General features: G+C 38.9%; 1 protein-coding gene across 1 annotated transcript in view; it reads right to left on the bottom strand.

The window, feature by feature from the left end:
* The window catches only part of POLR2B (RNA polymerase II subunit B), a 47,111-nt gene extending 27,391 nt beyond the window's left edge, over positions 1-19,720 (bottom strand). The window contains exons 1-7 of the mRNA XM_035709558.2: positions 19,135-19,720; positions 14,621-14,693; positions 9,228-9,378; positions 7,011-7,123; positions 6,672-6,891; positions 6,142-6,300; positions 1,960-2,124 (exon numbers count right to left, since the gene is read on the bottom strand). Coding sequence (XP_035565451.1) covers positions 1,960-2,124; positions 6,142-6,300; positions 6,672-6,891; positions 7,011-7,123; positions 9,228-9,378; positions 14,621-14,693; positions 19,135-19,153 — 900 coding nt within the window. The 5' untranslated portion in view covers positions 19,154-19,720. The remainder of the gene's footprint in view (positions 1-1,959; positions 2,125-6,141; positions 6,301-6,671; positions 6,892-7,010; positions 7,124-9,227; positions 9,379-14,620; positions 14,694-19,134) is intronic.
* Positions 19,721-19,723: the final 3 nt, after the last annotated feature.

Genomic DNA, 19,723 nt, shown 5'->3' with positions numbered 1-19,723 from the left:
TAACTTTCATTTATAACTTGTTAAATATCCCTATGTACTTAATAGAATACGCAAATATTTTTTTTAAAAAACAAGGAACCACAAAATCCTAAAACTTGAATAAGTCTTAAGATCTAGAGATCTGACAGAATCTACACAATTACACTTCCTAAAATAATACAAATAACCCTATTATTTAAAAAAAAAAAAAAAGCAGTTTTTGGTTTTTACATTTTAGTTAACAATGGCAAAACAAAAATTCCTAAATATCTTACACCAATTTAGAAAAGTTTAATAGTCAAATTAAAATTGACTCAACTACAAATGAATAAATGCACTAGGCTGGTTTTAGTCTTGGTTTTAAGAGGTTTTTAAACCTATAAATAAAACTACTCTGTTTTTTGTAAAGCACAATATTTCAAAGGCAGACTGTTATAGAGACCTACACGTTCTATACCTGCAGCAAAGTGGGTGTGGCCTCTAAGCAGTCATGTAATCAGTTTCCTTGTCTGAGGTGGTCAGACATGATAATCCCCAAGTTTTACTCACTCTAGTTCTAACATTCTAAAATTCCATTTTACATAATGAGCATGAAGAATGGGTACCACTTAACTTTGGCCTCTGTATATACACTTGAATTCTATCACATTTTCTGAAATGTCTTTCCTGCCTCTGACTTCCTATGTCTATTTATCACTGATTCTCAAAAGTCTAAAAATATCCATATTCCAATCATAGAACCAACGATCAGAAAAAGGTAACATAAACCAGTCAAAGTGAGGCCACAATATGGCAAATGGAAGTGGTCTTTTTAAATCATCAATGTTATGAAACTGTTTTGTTAAGGTTAATATGGATTTGGAAAAAAGGAAAACAAAAGAAAAAATTAAAGTACTCTTGCAAAGTGAATGGCTTGACTCGGACTGTAAAAATTGGCCTAAGCTTCGTAAGAGCTAAAGGAACAAGCAATAATTAAAAATAAGTATGTAACAGACATAAAGCAAATCAGCTCTTTCACTTTCCTAAGAAAATTCCAGTTTGAATATGATCTGAATCAATTTTGAATCATTTGCAATGCCTTTTGGATTAAAAGATAATAAATTTTCTTAAATACTTAAATAATTACTATCTTTAAGTATTTAAAGAAAACAAACAAAAAAAAAAAAACACAAAAACGCAACCATTAGTAAAAGCTAAAAGTAAAATCTAACCAGAATCCATTTTTCTCATGGAACTGCATCAATGCTCTAATAACTAATGTACTCATTCTGCTATCTCACTTTGTGACCAATGTTTGGCCTCCATTTAACCTTCTTACTTAGTAGTCCTAAAGACTTTAGACAATTCAGGACAACTGGCAATAACCTAAATAAGATCTATGGCCTAGTAGTATTAAAGCTAAGTATTATGAATATGTAAAGAATGTCCTGGTTTTCATAGGAAATACACATTGAAGTATTTAGGAATAAAGGGCACAATGCCTGAAACTTACTCTCAAATGTAGAAAAAAATAACATGTATAAATAAAGAGAATGCTAAAACAAATGTAGCACAGGTACCAACTAGTGAATCTGGATGAGAGTATACAAAAGTTCTTTGCAACTTTTCTACAAGTTTGAAATTATTTCAAAATAAAAAGTTAAAAAAGGTTATCAACTATTCATTTTCTTTTTTTACTATACATTTCTTTTTTTTACTAAATTGCACCATATGGTATGCTTTCATGATTTTCTTACTATGGTTTCTTCTTGTTGCTATCGGTGAACTCTGGCTGCCTCTAGTTTTTATGTCTATTTTACACAGAATTGTCAAGAAAGAAGCTGAAGCAAGGCTGAAGGCTTTTGCTACACAGTAAATAGCATGGATCTGTGGCCGCTAAATTACTCTTCAAAGCATCTTTCTACTATGTTTTAAGATTACCAAGTCAGTAACTTTAAACCTCTCATTAGAACACTGCGAATATATTTTGCTTTACATTACCATTTCCATCATCTCTGGATCTTCAAAATCATAAATAATATGCTCTAAAATATCTCTGTCAGACACAAAACCTAATGCTCTAAACACAATAATGATGGGAACTTCCTGCTTGATATATGGTAGAGTTGCCACAATGCGTTGACCAATAGCACTCTTTTTTGCACCCTAGAAAAATAAAACATTAGAATATCAGTACAAAGAGATCACGGTCACATAAAAATATCATAAGAACCATTTCATACACATGTCCACAGTATGTATTTCAAAAGAAGTATACCTTTCAAACTTTAAGGAATGTCCTATGGCTGCTTGCCAAAGACACTGAAACAGGTTTACTAATTCTATGAACAGGCTGATCATTTAGACCTAAGAGAACTTCCATCCTCTATTCTATGCCTGCCAAGACTCTCTTATTAAAAATACACACACAAAAAAAAACAAAACACAAAAAATTCTCTGGAAGAAAGACATAACGGGTCAAAAAAAAAATATGTAGGGTAGCCCAGGTGGCTCAGCAGTTTAGTGCCACCTTCAGCCCAGGGCCAGATCCTGGAGACCTGGGATTGAGTCCCACGTCAGGCTCCCTGCATGGAGCCTGCTCTCTCTCTGTCTGTGTCTCTGCCTCTCTGTCTCTCATGAATAAACAAATAAAATCTTAAAAAAAAAAAAAAAAAAATATATATATATATATATATATAGGCAAACACAGGAAAAAAGCTAAGCATGAATGAAAAATATTAACTCAGAGCTGGTAAGGTATCTCATTTGAATAGTATTTCAAAATTAAACAGCCTCTCTCACATAATTTTTTTTCCAATTTCTCTTTAATTGTATACACATACAGAAATGAAACAAAAGTTACTAGCCTACACTTTCATAAAAACTGGCTTCTCCATTTTAATTATCTTTAATATTAAACTCTATCTCCTCTTGGCCTCATAACCCTATATTATCATGGTCCCTCTAATAACAATTTCTGTCATCTCCTCCTATTCAGACCTGGGTCCTTAGAAATCTTATCCAATTTTATGGGTATTCAGTTAATGGCTCTTGAAAAATGATACCCAAACTTTCATCTTGCTCTTTTTCCTGTACTCTGAGCCAAATGCTAGTTGGTTGTTTCTACTTAGAAATCAATTATGCCATTCAGTCTATGATCTGTTTCATCACAGATCTTTTTCAGAATAAGCAAAACATAAGAAAATAATGCACACATCATGTACCCCCACAAAATCTTTTGTCTAAGAAATGAACTCACTACATTCTAAAAATCAATTCTTAGAAGTTTTCTATTTCATCCAGAACTTGAGGATAGAAACCACAGAATCTTCAGTGACTCATATTATACCAAATCTATCACTAAACCCAGATTTTTTTTTTAAAGATTTGATTTTTAAATTATCTCTACACCCAATGTGGGACTCAAACCTACGACCCTGAGATCAAGAGTTGTATGCTCTCCCGACTGAGCCAGTCAGGTGCCCCAGATGATTTTTCTTTTCTCTGCCTCTAATTTATTCATTTTGCCCCTAACTGCCATAGTAATCTCTCTAACTTATGTTTTCATTTCTTTGCCCTCCATGATCTAGGCTAATGCTGCTCAACAAAGAATGCACACATCAGGAACACATCTTTTCCAAACATTTGTACTTGGGCCCCATTCTACCTCTATTTACAAATAAAAACCACTTTAATTATTTAAAACACCTATTCTATGTGTCTATTTAACTTCAGGTAGCTAAAATTCTCTAATCTTCAAGTTCAGAACTGTTTGCAAGAGCACAGGACTAGAAACCTAAATGCCCATCAAAAGGGAAATGGTTAAATAAATTTGCTACCAAAATAAAATAAAATAAATTATGCTACCAAAAATAAATAAATAAATAATAAAATAAACCTGCATATATAAATAAATAAGTAAATAATGAAAGAAAGAAAAGAAAAGGAAGGAAAGGAAAGGGAAAAGGAAAAGGAAAAGGAAGCAAGCTATATCTACATATGGAATATAACAGCTCCAAAATAATGATAAAGTGCTGATCTAAACATGTTTTTAGGGATCCTTGGGTGGCGCAGCGGTTTGGCGCCTGCCTTTGGCCCAGGGCGCGATCCTGGAGACCCGGGATCGAATCCCACATCGGGCTCCCGGTGCATGGAGCCTGCTTCTCCCTCTGCCTGTGTCTCTGCCTCTCTCTCTCTCTGTGTGACTATCATAAATAAATAAAAATTTAAAAAAAAAATAAATAAATAAACATGTTTTTAAAGGATACCAGCAGGGACGCCTAGGTGGCTCAGTGGTTGAGCATCTGCCTTCGGCTCAGGTCATGATCCTAGGATCGAGTCCCATATCAGGCTCCCCACTGGGAGCCTGCTTCTCCCTCTGCCTATGTCTCTGCCTCTCTCTCTGTATCTTTCATGAATAAATAAATAAAATCTTAAAAAAAAAAAAAGATACCAGCAAAGTTCAAACTTTGTATCTCATGCTACCATTTATATTTTTTGCATTAAGACTATTTCTGAACTGATTCATGAGAAATTATTAAAAGTGACTGCCTCTGTGGAAAAGAAGGTCAAAGGAAGACTACTTTCTATATTAAATTTTTTTCTACTTTTGAACTGTTTTAATGTGCATGTATAACTTATTCAAAACAAAATATAATAAAAACTGTACCTGAAATTAAATAGAAGCAATTGCAACTACTTTTGAAGACCGTTATAAAGATAATATCAAGCAATCAGAGTAACATAACTACACACAGCAAATAAGAAAAGCTAGCTATTATTTTTTTAAAATAAAGATTTTATTCACTTACTTACGGATGTTAGAGACAGGGAAGGGGGGAAGGGAGGTGGGGGGAGGAAGGGAGAGGGGGGAAGGCAAGGGAGCTTGCTCCAGTGTGGGGAGGGGCAGGAGGAGAAAGAGAGGGGAAACCTCCAGTAGATTCTACACTGAGCACAGAGCCCAATGCTGGGCTCCATCTCACGACCCTGAGATGATGACCTGAGCTGAAATCAAGAGTCAGACACTCAACCAACTGTGCCACCCAGGTGCCCAAGGCTAGGTATTAATTATTACAAATCACATAGGGGACGCCTGGGTGGCTCAGCGGTTGAGCATCTGCCTTCGGCTCAGGCCCTGATCCCAGAATCCATGATCATGTTCCACATCGGCCTCCTTGCAGGGAGCCTGCTTCTCCCTCTGTCTATATCTCTGCCTCTCTCTCTCTCTCTCTCTCTCTCTCTCTCTGTGTCTCTTGAATAAATAAACAAAATCTTTAAAAAAAAAAAAAAAAAAAAAAACAAGTAACATGGTAGGCAGCTTCTAAGATGGTGCTCATGGACTCCTGCCTACTACTATTATTCCCTTGTATAATTGTCTTCCCTTGAAAAGGGGCTGAACATAGTGGCTTATATCTAACCAAAGAGAATACAGCAGAAATGATAGGATGTTGTTTCTAAGATTATGTTATAGAAGACTGTGATTTCCATCTTGCTTGTCCACTCTATGGTCTTCTCGATTACTCTCTCTGATGAAGCAAGCTCCATGTTGTCAGCAGCTACATGGAGAACCACGTGGCAAAGAACTGAGAGAAGGTTCCTGCCACCAGCCAGCAAAGAACCGAGTCTCTCAATTCAACAGCCCACAGTGAACTGAATCACACTGGTTTCACAGACAACCACATGAAATGAGCCTTTGACGAGCACAGCTCAGGCAAACACCTTGACTGCAGCCTTGTGAGAGATGCTCAGCCAGAGGACCTAGTGAAGCCACCCCAGATTCTGGATTCACAGAAACTGTGAGATGATCTATGTTGTTACTGGGGTAATTTGCCACAGAGCAATAATAATACAACATCTACCATATAACACTGACAATAAGCTCCAGAAAACATTTTTTAACTAAGAATGGAGTCTGACGGGACACCTCGGGGGCTCAGCGGTTGAGCGCCTGCCTTTGGCTCAGGGCGTGATCCTGGAGTCCTGGGATCGAGTCCCACAGCGGGCTCCCTGCAGGAAGCCTGCTTCTCCCTCTGTCTGTGCCTCTGCCTCTCTCTCTCTCTCTCTGTATCTCTCATGAATGAATAAATAAAATCTTTAAAAAAAAAAAAAAAGAATGGAGTCTGACAGATTATAAGACTAGACAGAAAGAAATAAACTCAAACAACATCATATTCCAGACCATACCTGTCCTCCTCTTGCCAGCATGCTAACCCAAATAGTACTTGTGGGTCGGGAAGAATTCTCCAGACATGATCTACACTCTCCTGTGTAGGCATATTTAGAATCCTTTTTGGCGAACACATAGACGGTGTTTGTCGCCATTTTCTCTTGAGCAATCAGAACCTTTAGGGACAATAAAACAGTTATGCCATAAAACCCACAAGTCCTTGAAGTAGAAAGAAGAGTAAAATCTGCATCTTAATTTAAGCTGATCAGATGAGCTCACTGAAACATCAATTCTTAAACTTTACAAACTCCATTTTACATAAATGCTTCACAGAAACATATAAGCTCAAGCAACTGACCACATTTCTAGTATTTATTATATACAACTAAATAAAGGTTTGGTTTACATAAGTTTGGCTGTCACTCCCTAAATAATTCAACGCCACTTCTAGGCTTTTCTGTATACAAGTTTACTTTTTAATTTGAAATTTCATAATCTAAATCTTAATTACAATTTTGTAATTTTCTTTAAATAACACTTATTATACCTTTTCTGATCCATTAATAATGAAATATCCACCAGGATCCAAAGGGCATTCATTTAACTCACAAAGATCACGATCTGTTAAGCCATTCAACAGGCAGTAAGTTGAACGCAACATAATTGGAATTTTTCCTATAAAAGTTTTCTGATGCTGAGTTTGAAGTTGTTCTTCACCTTCTTTAATGACTGTTTTTGTTATATCAACATAAAGTGGAGCAGAATACCTTTAGAAACAAAAGTAAAATCACAACTAAGTAATAGTAAGGTGTTTGCTAAAACTCAACTGGTTAAAATCACATTTTCTGAACTGTATTACAGTATCAATTATTGGAAAAATTCTTACGTGAGATTTCTTAACCTGGCCTCATTTGGCATCATTGGCGAAGGAGCACCATCTCTTTCCCAATGGGTAGGCTTGGAGAGGTAAATTTGTTCAAACTTCAGCAAGTATCTTGGCTAAAAGGAAACCAAAAAACATGAAAAGGATAGTTTTCCATGAAAGTTTTAATGATTCCATTTTAATCAACATTAACATTTGACTAGGAGCAGCTCTAGAAACTGCTGAAATTCACCCACTTTACTAACACTGGGGACTCTCAAAGGCCAATATCCCTATTTCAAAGATGTCAAGTTTTGTACCTGCTTTCTTAAGGCAAAGACCAAGAGACTTAAAATATCCCAAGTAAATAAAGATTATGCATATATCTCATATGCTCTATGTTTATATCAAATAGTTAAAAGATTTGTATCAGTAATCTATATACTTCTGTGTGGTCTCTCCTTAGTTAAGGTCAGAAGTACATACAATGTTACCAGAAAAACAAAGAAAAGATAAATTCAATTAGGACCATCCTCTAATTTATTCAACAGAACACTGGAAAAAATAAACCTATCTCTTCAATTAAATTTACAAAAAAATCCCAATTACTCTATATCAAGGACTGAGAACAACTTCCAACCCTGATCAAAGCACAACGTACTCCCTCTACCAAAAAAAGTTTTCAATCAGTATCTGTTCCCCAATAAAACAAGATCCATGAGCACTTTCCAGAGGTAAACGGAAAGTGGTTTCTCTCTAAACCAGATCTTAGAAAAAGAAACAATGGGACTAAAACAGACCACTAATGGTAATTAACATCCAAGTTCCCCAAATTGAACAATTCCTAATAACACCCAAAGCCCATGACAATCTCATTCTATCTTACCTTCCGCTAACACATATCAAAAACAGATCAAGCTAAAAATCATCTACTGACTGTTGTGGTCATTCCATCCCCAAGTCAAATAACACCAAGTATTTCCTTGCTGAACCCCCTAAGTATCTTGTCTCTACTAAGACAAGTTCTACCCCGCCGCCCTTCATAGTCAGCTTAAGTCTGCCCCCATCTTTTCCACTAAATTCTGATACCCCAGCTTCAGATCTATTCCTCCAATAGTACTTAATAGTAGTGACACTTTGAACCTGTTATATTGTTACCTCTCTGTTTTGCAAATACTAGGAAAATATTGTGTTAAAAAAAAATTATGCCCATTTTTCCAGCACAGTGCCAGAAGAACCGACAATTTTTGTTAAAAGTCTATGCAGCATCTCCAACTAGATACGATTTTTGTTAAAAGTCTATGCAGCATCTCCAACTAGATTAGAAGAAAAGATCAGCCCTTAGGAGATTAGCTACAGAAAAGGAGGACTGAATTTGCCAAAAATAAAAGGAAGATTGAATTGGGGCTCTCCCTGACTCACTTGGTTTTTCAGTTTCCCCATCTCTCTTCTCAAAAACTGGGGACAGCATTATTTTGGACCATATACTTCTTTACAATAACTCACATAAGACCAGATTATAAAATTATAACCTTGCGGGATGTCTGGGTGGTGCAGCGGTTTGGCGCCTGCCTTTGGCCCAGGGCGCGATCCTGGAGACCCGGGATCGAATCCCACATCAGGCTCCCGGTGCATGGAGCCTGCTTCTCCCTCTGCCTATGTCTCTGCCTCTCTCTCTTTCTCTCTCTGTGACTATCATAAATAAAAATTAAAAAAAAAAATAAAATTATAACCTTGCTATGATTTTAATAATGCTAAGAACATATGTATGTATAAACAGACTATTAGAAACTTAGAAAAACTAAAACAGCTGGTATGTTTGGGTGATTTTTTCCTTTATTATCTATTATAACGTATTTCTTACAAAAATAAGGGGGAAAGTCCTTCAAATATATTTTCTTTTATGATTGTTGAAAAGAAATCACGAAAGGAAGAAAAAAGGGGGGGCTTCTGAAGCAACATGACTATTTGTGGCCTGCTTCTCCTAGTAGTTCATCATATTTCTAAGCTCCCCGTCCCCAGTTATTATATCCCTACTATCTGAATAAGGATTAGGGATTTGGATTACTTGCAAAAATATATCTACTAGTAAGAATAAACAGGAGCTGATAAAAGATGCTGTAAGTAACCTACTAAAAACATTCACTTTTTTTTTTAACCTTTAAGCCAGGTGAGAGAACTGAAATTACAAATTAATACTCTTCTTTTACATATGTTACTTTATTAGAATAACCCTCTTACCGGTTCTTCAACTTCTCCACTAGCATGCTGAGCTTCAGCTTGTAGGTCTATAGGTGGAGCATCTTCCACAATTCTTTGAACAGACATCTGAATAAACTCATCAAAAGAATCCAGCTGTTGTCTGACCAAGCCTTTCTCGTCAAAATAGGAACTGGGAAAAAATATTTGAGTTTATAACTAGTTACAACTCAGTGATGTTTTCTAGAGTATTTCCCCATTCTCATTATAATTAAATCCAACCATTAGAAGTCCATCATTACGCAGATACTATGATGTATCCAAAAAAGGGGTAAAACTAGAAACAGTTTCTCTGTAGGACTTAAGTTTTGGGAATCAAGGCTTATGGGTAAAATAATTAAAGCACAGCATAAAAACTATAAGGAATCCCTAATATAAAGATCTCTTATAAATTTTATCCAACCTCTTTAAAATGGACTGATTGATTTATATAAGTAATCTCTACATCCCACGTGGGGCTCAAACTCACAACCCCAAGATCAAGAGCTGTACACTTCTCTGACTGAGCCAGCCACGTACCCCTCATTCAACCTCTTTGAAATAGTTTTTCAAACTAAAGAAAATGTGGGACATCTGAGTGGCACAGTCAAGCATCTGACTCTGGGTTTTGGCTCAGGTCACGATTGCAGGGTGATGAGATCAAGCCCCACATGAGACTCTGCATTCATTGCAGAGTCTGCTTAAAATTCTCTCTCCCTCTGCCCCTCCCCACCATGCTCTCTCATTCTAAAATTAAAAAATCTTAAACTAAAAAAAATGTATAAAGATAAAATAATTCTAATTTGAATAAGAGGAAAGGTGATAAAAAAAAAAAGAGGAAAGATGATACCCATAACTAAAATACTGAAGGTATAAAAACATAATTTAAGGTTTAAGAGTAGTTCTATTTTGAATATGTTAAAGGTGAGATGGCACCTGGGTGGCTCAGTCAGTTAAGCGTCTGCCTTCAGCTCAGGTCATGATCCCAGGATCCTGAGACTGAACCCCACATTGGGCTCCCTGCTGAGCAGGGAGCCTGCTTCTCCCTCTCCCTCTGCCTGCTGCTCCCCTTAACTGTGCTTGCTGTCAAGTGAATAAAATCTTAAAGAAATAAAAAATATAAAGGTGAGATGAAGTCATTCAAGTGAAAATATTCAGCAAATGACTGATGTTAAAAAATGAAATAGGAGTTAAAAAAAAAAAAAGAAAAGAAAGAAAAGAAGTATGGGAGAGATGGGAGTTACCAACAGATACAGAAATCACATAATGAAGCCCTAAAGAAGAACCTACAAGAGTAGATATTCAGTTTACAAGGAACAGACACTTCTTCACATGAAGGAAGGAAAAAGAAGAAAAAAATATATATATACACACTAAAAGTAACAAGAAGCTAAAATTGCAAGAGCAATTTCACTCCTCACCACCCAGAAAGTGTACAGCTAGGTTTTAGGAAGACTATGAGAGCTCTGAGATTTACCACACTCTTATGGACTGGATTATCTCATCACCCCTCAGCAGGAGCAAACAACGCACCAGCATACCACCATGTCCCAATTCCTTCATCTTGTGACCCTGCATCTTGTACCTATGACAATTTCTTAGTTTCTACTCACCTCTCCCTGGCCACTACCAATCCCTTATCCTTACATCAGTTTTCTGAGGCAATATGTACAGCCCAACTAATGGTCAGTTTGGCATCACCAGGTCATTTCACAGGTCACTAGCAGACCTAGATTGGATGGCTTTGGGTCAAGATCTCAACCTGATTCAATCATGGACATTAATATTAGAAGTTAGGTCCTATGGCAGAGAATAGAAAACACAATCGGGCAGCCCCGGTGGCGCAGCGGTTTGGCGCCGCCTACAGCCTGGGTTGTGATCCTGGAGACCTGGGATCGAGTCCCACGTCGGGCTCCCTGCATGGAGCCTGCTTCTCCCTCTGCCTGTGTCTCTGTCTCTCTCTGTGTGTCTACGAATAAATAAATAAAATCTTAAAAAAAAGAAAAAGAAAACACATTCTTTTTTCTTTAAAGATATTTATTTATTTATTCATTTATGAATGAGAGAGAGAGAGAGAGAGAGAAGCAGAGACACAGGCAGAGGGAGAAGCAGGCTCCATGCAGGGAGCCCTATATGGGACTCGACCCCGGAACTCCAGGATCACGCCCCGGGCCAAAGGCAGGAACTGAACCGCTGAGCCACCCAGGGATTCCCCCCACAATCATTCTTGTATGAGATACAGCCTAAAAATGGTTAGGGTAATTTCCTTGTATAACTGCAAGCTAACAGGAAAGACATTTCTCACAACCATTTGAGTCTGCCATTGACATATAAGAAACATATGAAAGAAGGCACTATAATTTAAGTAACAATGTGTTGTTTTTTTTTTTAAAGAAAAAAAGATTAATTTATTCATGAGAGACAGAGAGAGAGAGAGAGGCAGAGACACAGGCAGAGGGAGAAGCAGGGTCCACGCAGGGAGCCCAACGTGGAACTCGATCCAGGGTCTCCAGGATCATACCCTGGGCTGAAGGCGGCACTAAACCACCGAACCACCTGGGCTGCCCAGTAACAGTGGTTTTTATGGACAATTAACAATGAAAAAATCTTTACAAAACTGTGGATAAGTTTCATTTCCCCCAGAAGACTTCCCAAAATCATTAGAAATGTTAGAATGTTACCCTTGGGGTGCCTGGGTGGCTCAGCTGGTTAAGCATCTGATTCTCAATTTCAGCTCAGGTCATAATCTGTCTTGATATTATTTTTTAAAAGACTTATTTATTTATTCACAAGAGACACAGCGACAGAAAGAGGCAGAGAGAGAAGCAGACTCTATGCAAGGAGCCCGATGGAGGACTCAATCCGGGATCCCAGGATCACGCCCTGAGCCGAAGGCAGACACTCAACGGCTAAGCCACACAGGCGTCCCTCCGTCTGGGTTTTTTTTTTTTTTTTTAAGATTTTATTTATTTATTCATGAGAGACAGAGAGAGAGAGACAGAGAGAGAGAGGGAGGGAGGGGCAGAGACACAGGCAGAGGGAGAAGCAGGCTCCATGCAAGAAGCCTGACATGGGACTCGATCCCAGGTCTCCAGGATCAGGCTCTGGGCTGAAGGCGGCGCTAAACCGCTGAGCCACCCAGGCTGCCCCTCAGTCTGGGTACTAAGCCTGGTGTGGGGTTCCACGCTCAGCAAGGAGTCCGCTTCTTTCCTTTCTCCCTCCGCCCTTCCCCTATACAAGCACCCTATCTCTATCAAACAAACATTAAAAAAAAAAAGGTTGTCCTTTACATGCCTAAACTATATAAATATTTCATATATGTATATATATATATCTTTTTTTAAATTTTTATTTATTTATGATAGAGAGAGAGAGAGAGAGGCCGAGACACAGGCAGAGGGAGAAGCAGGCTCCATGCACCGGGAGCCCAATGTGGGATTCGATCCCGGGTCTCCAGGATCGCGCCCTGGGCCAAAAGCAGGCGCCAAACCACTGCGCCACCCAGGGATCCCCTATATATATATATATATCTTATTTTACCACAAGCCCTCTTACTGAAGTCTCTGACATTAAGTAACATCACATTCACACTGTTTGGGAAAAATCACTTGACGTTAAAAAGTGAGAAAATAAAGCATCATCTCACAATAGCCAAAGAACCTATAGTCTATTAAAATGTAAAAATCAAATATTTTGTAACAAATGTTAAATGGGGTGACAGCTCAAAAATAGTTTACCCTGAACAATCATATATGTTGAAAACAGTTCTTTTAAGATCAAAATATTCCTTCTCCCTAGATATTGCAGAATATAGGAATACTCACAGAATATCTACCTATTTTTTTCCTAGTAAGACACTTCTTAGTGTTTAAAACTCAAACATCATAGAGGATACAAATGTCTTAATACAAAGTTTTTATAGCCCATGATTAGTAGTAAAAAGACACATCTCAAAATTGCAACACATTTTTTTAACAACAAAAAAAAGGTTCAAGAACGTTTAGTTATATTCCAAATACAACTGGTACAACATTGGAAGCATGTGTTCTTTGAAAAAGAAGAGACTGTGAACCCAGAGGATGTGCACCTTGGAGATGAAGGGGCTCAAAGAGACATCACAGCAAGTGTCAGTTTGATAAGAGAGCAGAGTTGTAGCATTTTATATTCTAATACAGCAGGATATAAGTTCACTACTTAAAAGTTACTTTTCTTACCTACAAAAAGGCTTCTGAGTTTTAATTATACTTAGAATTAGATGGGAAGTTAGGTTGAAATACAACCTAATGTAACTTTATCATTTAAAATAATAAAACCAAGGAATTGGGACACCTGAGTGGCTTAGCAGTTAAGGGTGTCTGCCTTCAGCTCAGGGCGTGATCCTGGAGTACAGGGATCGAGTCCCACATCAGGCTCCATGCAGGGAGTCTCTGCCTCTGTCTTTCTGTGTCTCTTATGAACAAACAAAATCTTAAAAAAAAGAAAAAGAAAAAGAAAACCAAGGAATCAAATTAACATCAGCAATGGATAAAAACAGGTTATATCACATGCTACCTAATGGACTGCAGAGAACATCACTCCTGCCAAAAGCAATCATATGAATCTAATTATGAGAAAACATCAGACAAACCCAAACTGAGGGGTATTCTAAAAAGCAACTGGCCTGTATTCCTCAAAAGTGCCGAGATCAAAAAAAAGGAAGACTGAGGGACTGTTCTGAATTACAGGAGACAAAAAAATAAGAAAACTAAAAGCAATATGAAATCCTAGGCTGGATCCAGGATCAGAAAAAAATTTACTTTTCTATAAACATTAGTGGGGCAACTGACAAAATTTGGGTAAGAACTATAAATTATTGTATTAATATCAACTTCCTGATTTTGATGACTTATTATATAAAAGAACGTTCTTATGTCTGCAACTTACTCTCAAATGTCTCGGAAAAAAAAAAAAGAAAGGGAAAAAAAGGCAAAGAAAATATGTAAGGTTAACATCTAGGGAACCTGAGTGAAATGTATATATGAATTCTTTGTGTAACTTAAAGTCTGAAATACTTTAAAAGTTCAAGTTAAATATATATATATATAAAATAAAGAAACCAGCTTTCATGTGACATATTCATATAAAATATAACTTTTTTAAGATTTTATTTATTTATTCATGAGAGACAGAGAGAGAGGCAGAGACACAGGCAGAGAAGCAGGCTCCATGCAGGGAGACCGATGTGGGACTCAATCCCGGGATTCCAGGATCACGCCCTGGGCCAAACGCAGACGCTCAGCCACTGAGCCACCCATAGGTCACTAAAATATATAATTTTCAATAACAGAATAAGCATGAAATCCCTTTATGGATTATTATGCCTTTTAAGGCTTATTCAGTTTGGTCTCAAAAGTTACCTGATTACAATCCAGCATGCTTCTTGCCACAAGTCTGGCGTGATTTCATCATCATCTTCATCATATTGCATATCTGCAAAAACCAAAATTATTGTACTTGTGCGCAATAAAATGCTAGTAGTTAACATCTTGCTCCTATGATTTGAAGAAGCAGAAACATATTTACATATTTACTCTTTGCTAAGTAAAAAGCAATCCTTTACCCCGCTTCTCTAAACTTTCAATTAACTAAATTATTACTAACATACATAGGTATATACCTATGTGTACGAAGTCTACATCACATAGGTATTCTCCCAATATACAAAGAGCCTTCGTTACAAAGGTTCAGTATAAGTTGTGTGAATGTGTTAATAATCCATCTTCTCCAGAAAGTCCATGTAATTCTCATCAATAGCTAACTGTAATGGTAACTAAGATGAAGCACATAATCCTCCAATCAATAAGCTCCTTAGAGACTGGAAAGATTATGTAAGGAGGTAAAGCCAGAGAAGGGTTCCAATAGCTGGGCAATACCTTAAGGTTCAGTAGACTATTATAGCAACATTTCATAAAGGTAAAAGAATGACAGGTTGTATTTTCTGAGGATGGCCACAACTATATTCTTCCATTTCACATGCTCTTTTACAGGGTCATCTTTGCCCACCATCAAGATATAGAGGTCTAGGTTTCCTCCCCTTAAATCTGGGTGGGTTTTTGACACTGCCATAACTAAAAGAATGTAGCTGAAGACATACTACAGGACTTTAAAGGTAATATTAGGTAAGAAAAGGCAATGCAATGTGTTTGCTAAAACACACACTTCTAGAGCTCTCTGAGTGGCCATTAGTTAAGTCCTACTACTTCAAGGCTTGTATAGTACAAGGAAGCCCAAATCATATGGAGAGGACGCTTGTAGAAGCCATGGTCAGCAATCCTGGTCCTTGAGTCCCACTAGGCTAGGTGTCAGACATGTATAATAAACACTCTAGATCACATAGGTCCCAGTCATCAATCAATACCTAGCCTTTGAGTCTTTGCATTGAACCACTGGTCTCATGGAGCAAATAAGTCATTCCTATTATACTCTGTGCAAATTCCTGACCCACCTAATCCATGAACACATTAATTTTTTAAGCAGCCAAATTTTAGGGTAGTTATGCAGCAACAGTAATTTGAACAGCAGGAGGTTTGAAAAATCAGACTGCACAGTTCCTCTGATATTAGTCTCATCATCTGTAAAAGAGAAGCATGCTGTATTTTTGTTTTTATATTCTAACTTATATAGCCTGTAAAACTTAAGACTTTAGGTAAATTTTTTTTAGGAAACAATACATATTCAAAACAAATTATTTCATAAATGCTTCTTGAATGGATTGGAATTACTGACCCTATTCTGGAGGTGGGGGAAGAGTAAGAAACACAAAGATATCTAAAATAGCTCAGAGATACCTAGCTTTGATGACAGATTAGAGGTTAATATCACAGCCACACAGAGAAGCAAGAAGGTGAGAAAAGGAGAGAAATGAGGTTAGCTTTAGGTATACATGTAGATCATTTGTCCCCTTAAGTACTTGCAGTAAACAACTGGATATAAATATATAGCTCAAATAAGGGGTATAAATTATAAATCGCTGAGAATCATTACAAGTGGTTGGTAGAATATGGAGAGCTTACATAGGAAAGGAAGACTGAAGGCAGGATATTGAGGAATACCTCTATTACAGTCATGTGAAAAAAATCCACGAAGGAGAGTCATTTATTCATTCATCCATTCCCATTCATTAAATATTTATTGCATGTATGTACTATATCCCAGGCACTGGAAACACAACATTCAGCAAGATAAAAGATGGCTATATCCTCAGAGAGATTATTACCTACTGGAGGAATACAAACAAGATGAAGAACAGGGCAGCCCCGGTGGCGCAGCGGTTTAGCGCCGCCTGCAGCCTACGGCGTGATCCTGGAGACCCTGGATGGAGTCCCACGTCAGGCTCCCTGCATGGAGCCTGCTTCTCCCTCTGCCTGTGTCTCTGCCTCTCTCTCTCTCTCTCTCTCTATGTCTCTATGAATAAATAAATAAATAATTTTTAAAAAAAAAGAGGAAGAACAAAGTGAAATGGACAATCCTAAGACCTGAGGAGGTTAGGGTAGCCTTCCCAAAAGAGGAGCTGAGCAGAGACCTCATGTATGAATAAACAGGAGTAATCGAGGCAAAAGGAAAGGATGAGGGTGGGAGTGGCAGAGAAAGTAGTCTTTCAAAAAAAACAATTTGTGCAAAAGACTCCAAAATGAAAGCTATTCAAGGAACAAAAGAAGGCTAATGTAGCTGAAGCACAGAGTATAATGTAGTAGTAAAAGAGATGGTCTTTGCCAAATAAGAGCTGTGAAGAACCATTCTAAGATTTTAATAAGGGTGTGGTAAATCAGATTTTCATTTCTGAAAAATCACTATAGCCACAGTATGGGCAGTGAAATGGGAAGCCAAGAATCCCGGAGAGCATACAAACCAGTTGAGAATCTGGAGAAGTTAATCTAGGCAAGAGATTAGTGAGTTCGAGTGATGGCCTGAACTAGAAATTGTGGCAGAAGGGACAGACAAGTCACCAGATTTGACATATTTGGGAGACAGAACCCTTAGAACTTGGTGGCTCATTAGATAATGGGAACAGAAGAGAGGAATTAGGAATGATGCCCAGGCTTCTGGCTTCCACAACACAAGAGGAAGATACTACTCACTGAGATGGAGAACATAGGACAAAGCAGATTAGGAAGACAGATGAGTAAAAGCAAATAGCTCAGTCTGGACAGTGACAAGTTTGAGGAGGCTGGGGCATATCCAAGTGAAGTCGTCCAGTGGCAGTTAGACATGTAAGACACTTGGACTAGAAATATAAATTCGAAGTCATCCACATATAAATCATACCCGAAGCCATGGAGAAAAGATAGAATCCTCCTGAATAGTATGAGAGAAGAGAACAAGAAGGAATGCCAGACAGGTAAGAAGAATTACATGAGAGTTATGTGGCAGAAGGACTGAGTTTCAAAGAGGAAGTCATCAACAATGCTGAATACCACAGGGTCTGGATACGGTTTGAAAAATGTCCTTCTGGGGTGCCTGAGTGGCTCAGTTGGTTAAGCATCTGACTCTCCTCTTGATTGTGGCTCAGGTCATGATTGCACAGTTGTAGGACTGAGCACCATGTTGGGCTCTGTGCTCAGAGCAGAGTCTGCTTATCCCTCACCCTATGTTCCTCTGCTATCCTCATTCTATCACACACACAAATATCTTTTAAAGATTTTTTTTAAAAGATTTTATTTATTTACTCATGAGAAACAGAGAGAAAGAGGTAGAGACATAGACAGAGGAAGAAGCAGGTTACCTGCAGAGAGCTCGATGCAGGACTTGATCCCACGACCTTGACCTGAGCCAAAGGCAGACACAACCACTGAGCCACCCATGTGCCCCAATAAAATTTTTTTAAAAAGGTCCCTCTGATTTGTCAATTGAGAAGTCATTAACGTTCTTATCATGAGCTATTTTAATGTAGTGGATAAAGTATAATTAGATTATTGTACAATCTGGTTGTAGGACTCCTGGGTGGCTCAGCAGTTGAGCGTCTGCCTTTGGCTCAGGGTGTGATCCTGGGGTCCCGGGATCGAGTCCCACATCGGCGTCCCTGCAGGGAGCCTGCTTCTCTCCCTCTGCCTGTGTCTCTGCCTCTCTCTCTCTGCGTCTCTCATGAATAAATAAAATCTTTAAAAAAACAAAAATAAAAAAAAGACTAAAACAGTAGAGTTTATGCTTCTGCCTCTTTTTCTCCCGAGAGTGGCCTGGGAATAAAGAGAAACATGAGAAGTGGCCACAGGATTGGGAGTCAGGAAAAAAGTGAAGTCTGAAAATAGTAGCTGTGGAGAATGAGAGACCGAGCATTAAAAATAATTAAAATACACTAGACCACGACTAAGATTTCCACATGTGAAAGGAAAAAATAAAGACATAGTGGCCGTATTCAATAGGATACATAACACCTGAACACTCTGGCATCTTGTGGGAAGACGGAATTTAAAGGTCATCTTTAAAGACCATTGACTTGGACGTGTGACATCACGAAGGGATGTGCCCCGACACACACACGCTATTCTTTAGCCCGGCTGTATGCGTGGCACAGGCTGACACTCCACAATTCAGGGGCTCCATAAATCCACTACGGCCTTGAGGGAAATCCAGAATGGAGCCCTTTGCTTCAAAGTAAAAACAATGGACTCTGTCTTGCTGCTCGGCGCGCCATTTCTGTCCGGGAAGGCGGTGTCAGACTCACCCAGGAGCCGAAAGTGGAGAGACCGGAATCAGCTGACCGGGGGCATTAGCGCTACGTTCCCCGCACCCTCCACGCTCACGATCCCGGCCTGAGGAACGCCGGGGCCACCACCGGGAACACTCGAGCGGCGACTGAGGAGAGGCCGCAAATTCAGGTCCCCGCTTCTCCCCCCTTAGTTCGCCGCGGAGCGTTCCGAGTAGTTTCACCTACCTTCGTCCGCGTCGTACATACTGGCAGACGGTTCCCAAGTTCCTAACTCTTGAAACCGGAGAAAACCGCGCAGCAGCCACCAGCGCCCGCAGCGTGAGGGGAAGTAATTTCCGTCTCCGGCGTTCCCAGAATGCTCTGCTTCTCGGGGCCGAGGCCAACCCACAAAGCCGCCAACGTAAGATCTGCGCCTGCGCAAGTCGTCGGCTGGGTTAGCGAGGGTTAGAGCTGCGCACGCGCAAACTGCAGACTGGTGGCTGCGAGGAATGTTCCTATAGTTTGAGGGTCGGATCCCGCCAGCTTTTTTGTTTTTCGATATCGTTGAACAAATAACACCTGATAAAAAAAATAAAGATTTATTAATAAAAGGCTTTAATTGAGGCCATGAGGACGCGGCGTTTTGGGGGGAGGGGTTCTGAAGACCAAAACCAAGAAGCTTTGAAAAACGTGATTCACTAGAAGCCCGCCGGGCCAGCAAGTGGCGCGTTCCAGAAGCCCTAAAGTACGCAACCCCTCACTGGCCTCTCCGGCCCACGCAACTCGGCCCAGGTCGCCGACGCTTTTGCAGTAGCTTAGAAAGGGTTCTCGGGCC

The sequence above is a fragment of the Canis lupus genome, chromosome 13, assembly GCF_003254725.2.
Source record: "Canis lupus dingo isolate Sandy chromosome 13, ASM325472v2, whole genome shotgun sequence".
Lineage (NCBI taxonomy): Eukaryota > Metazoa > Chordata > Mammalia > Carnivora > Canidae > Canis > Canis lupus.
This window is presented reverse-complemented; position numbering and strand designations above follow the sequence as displayed.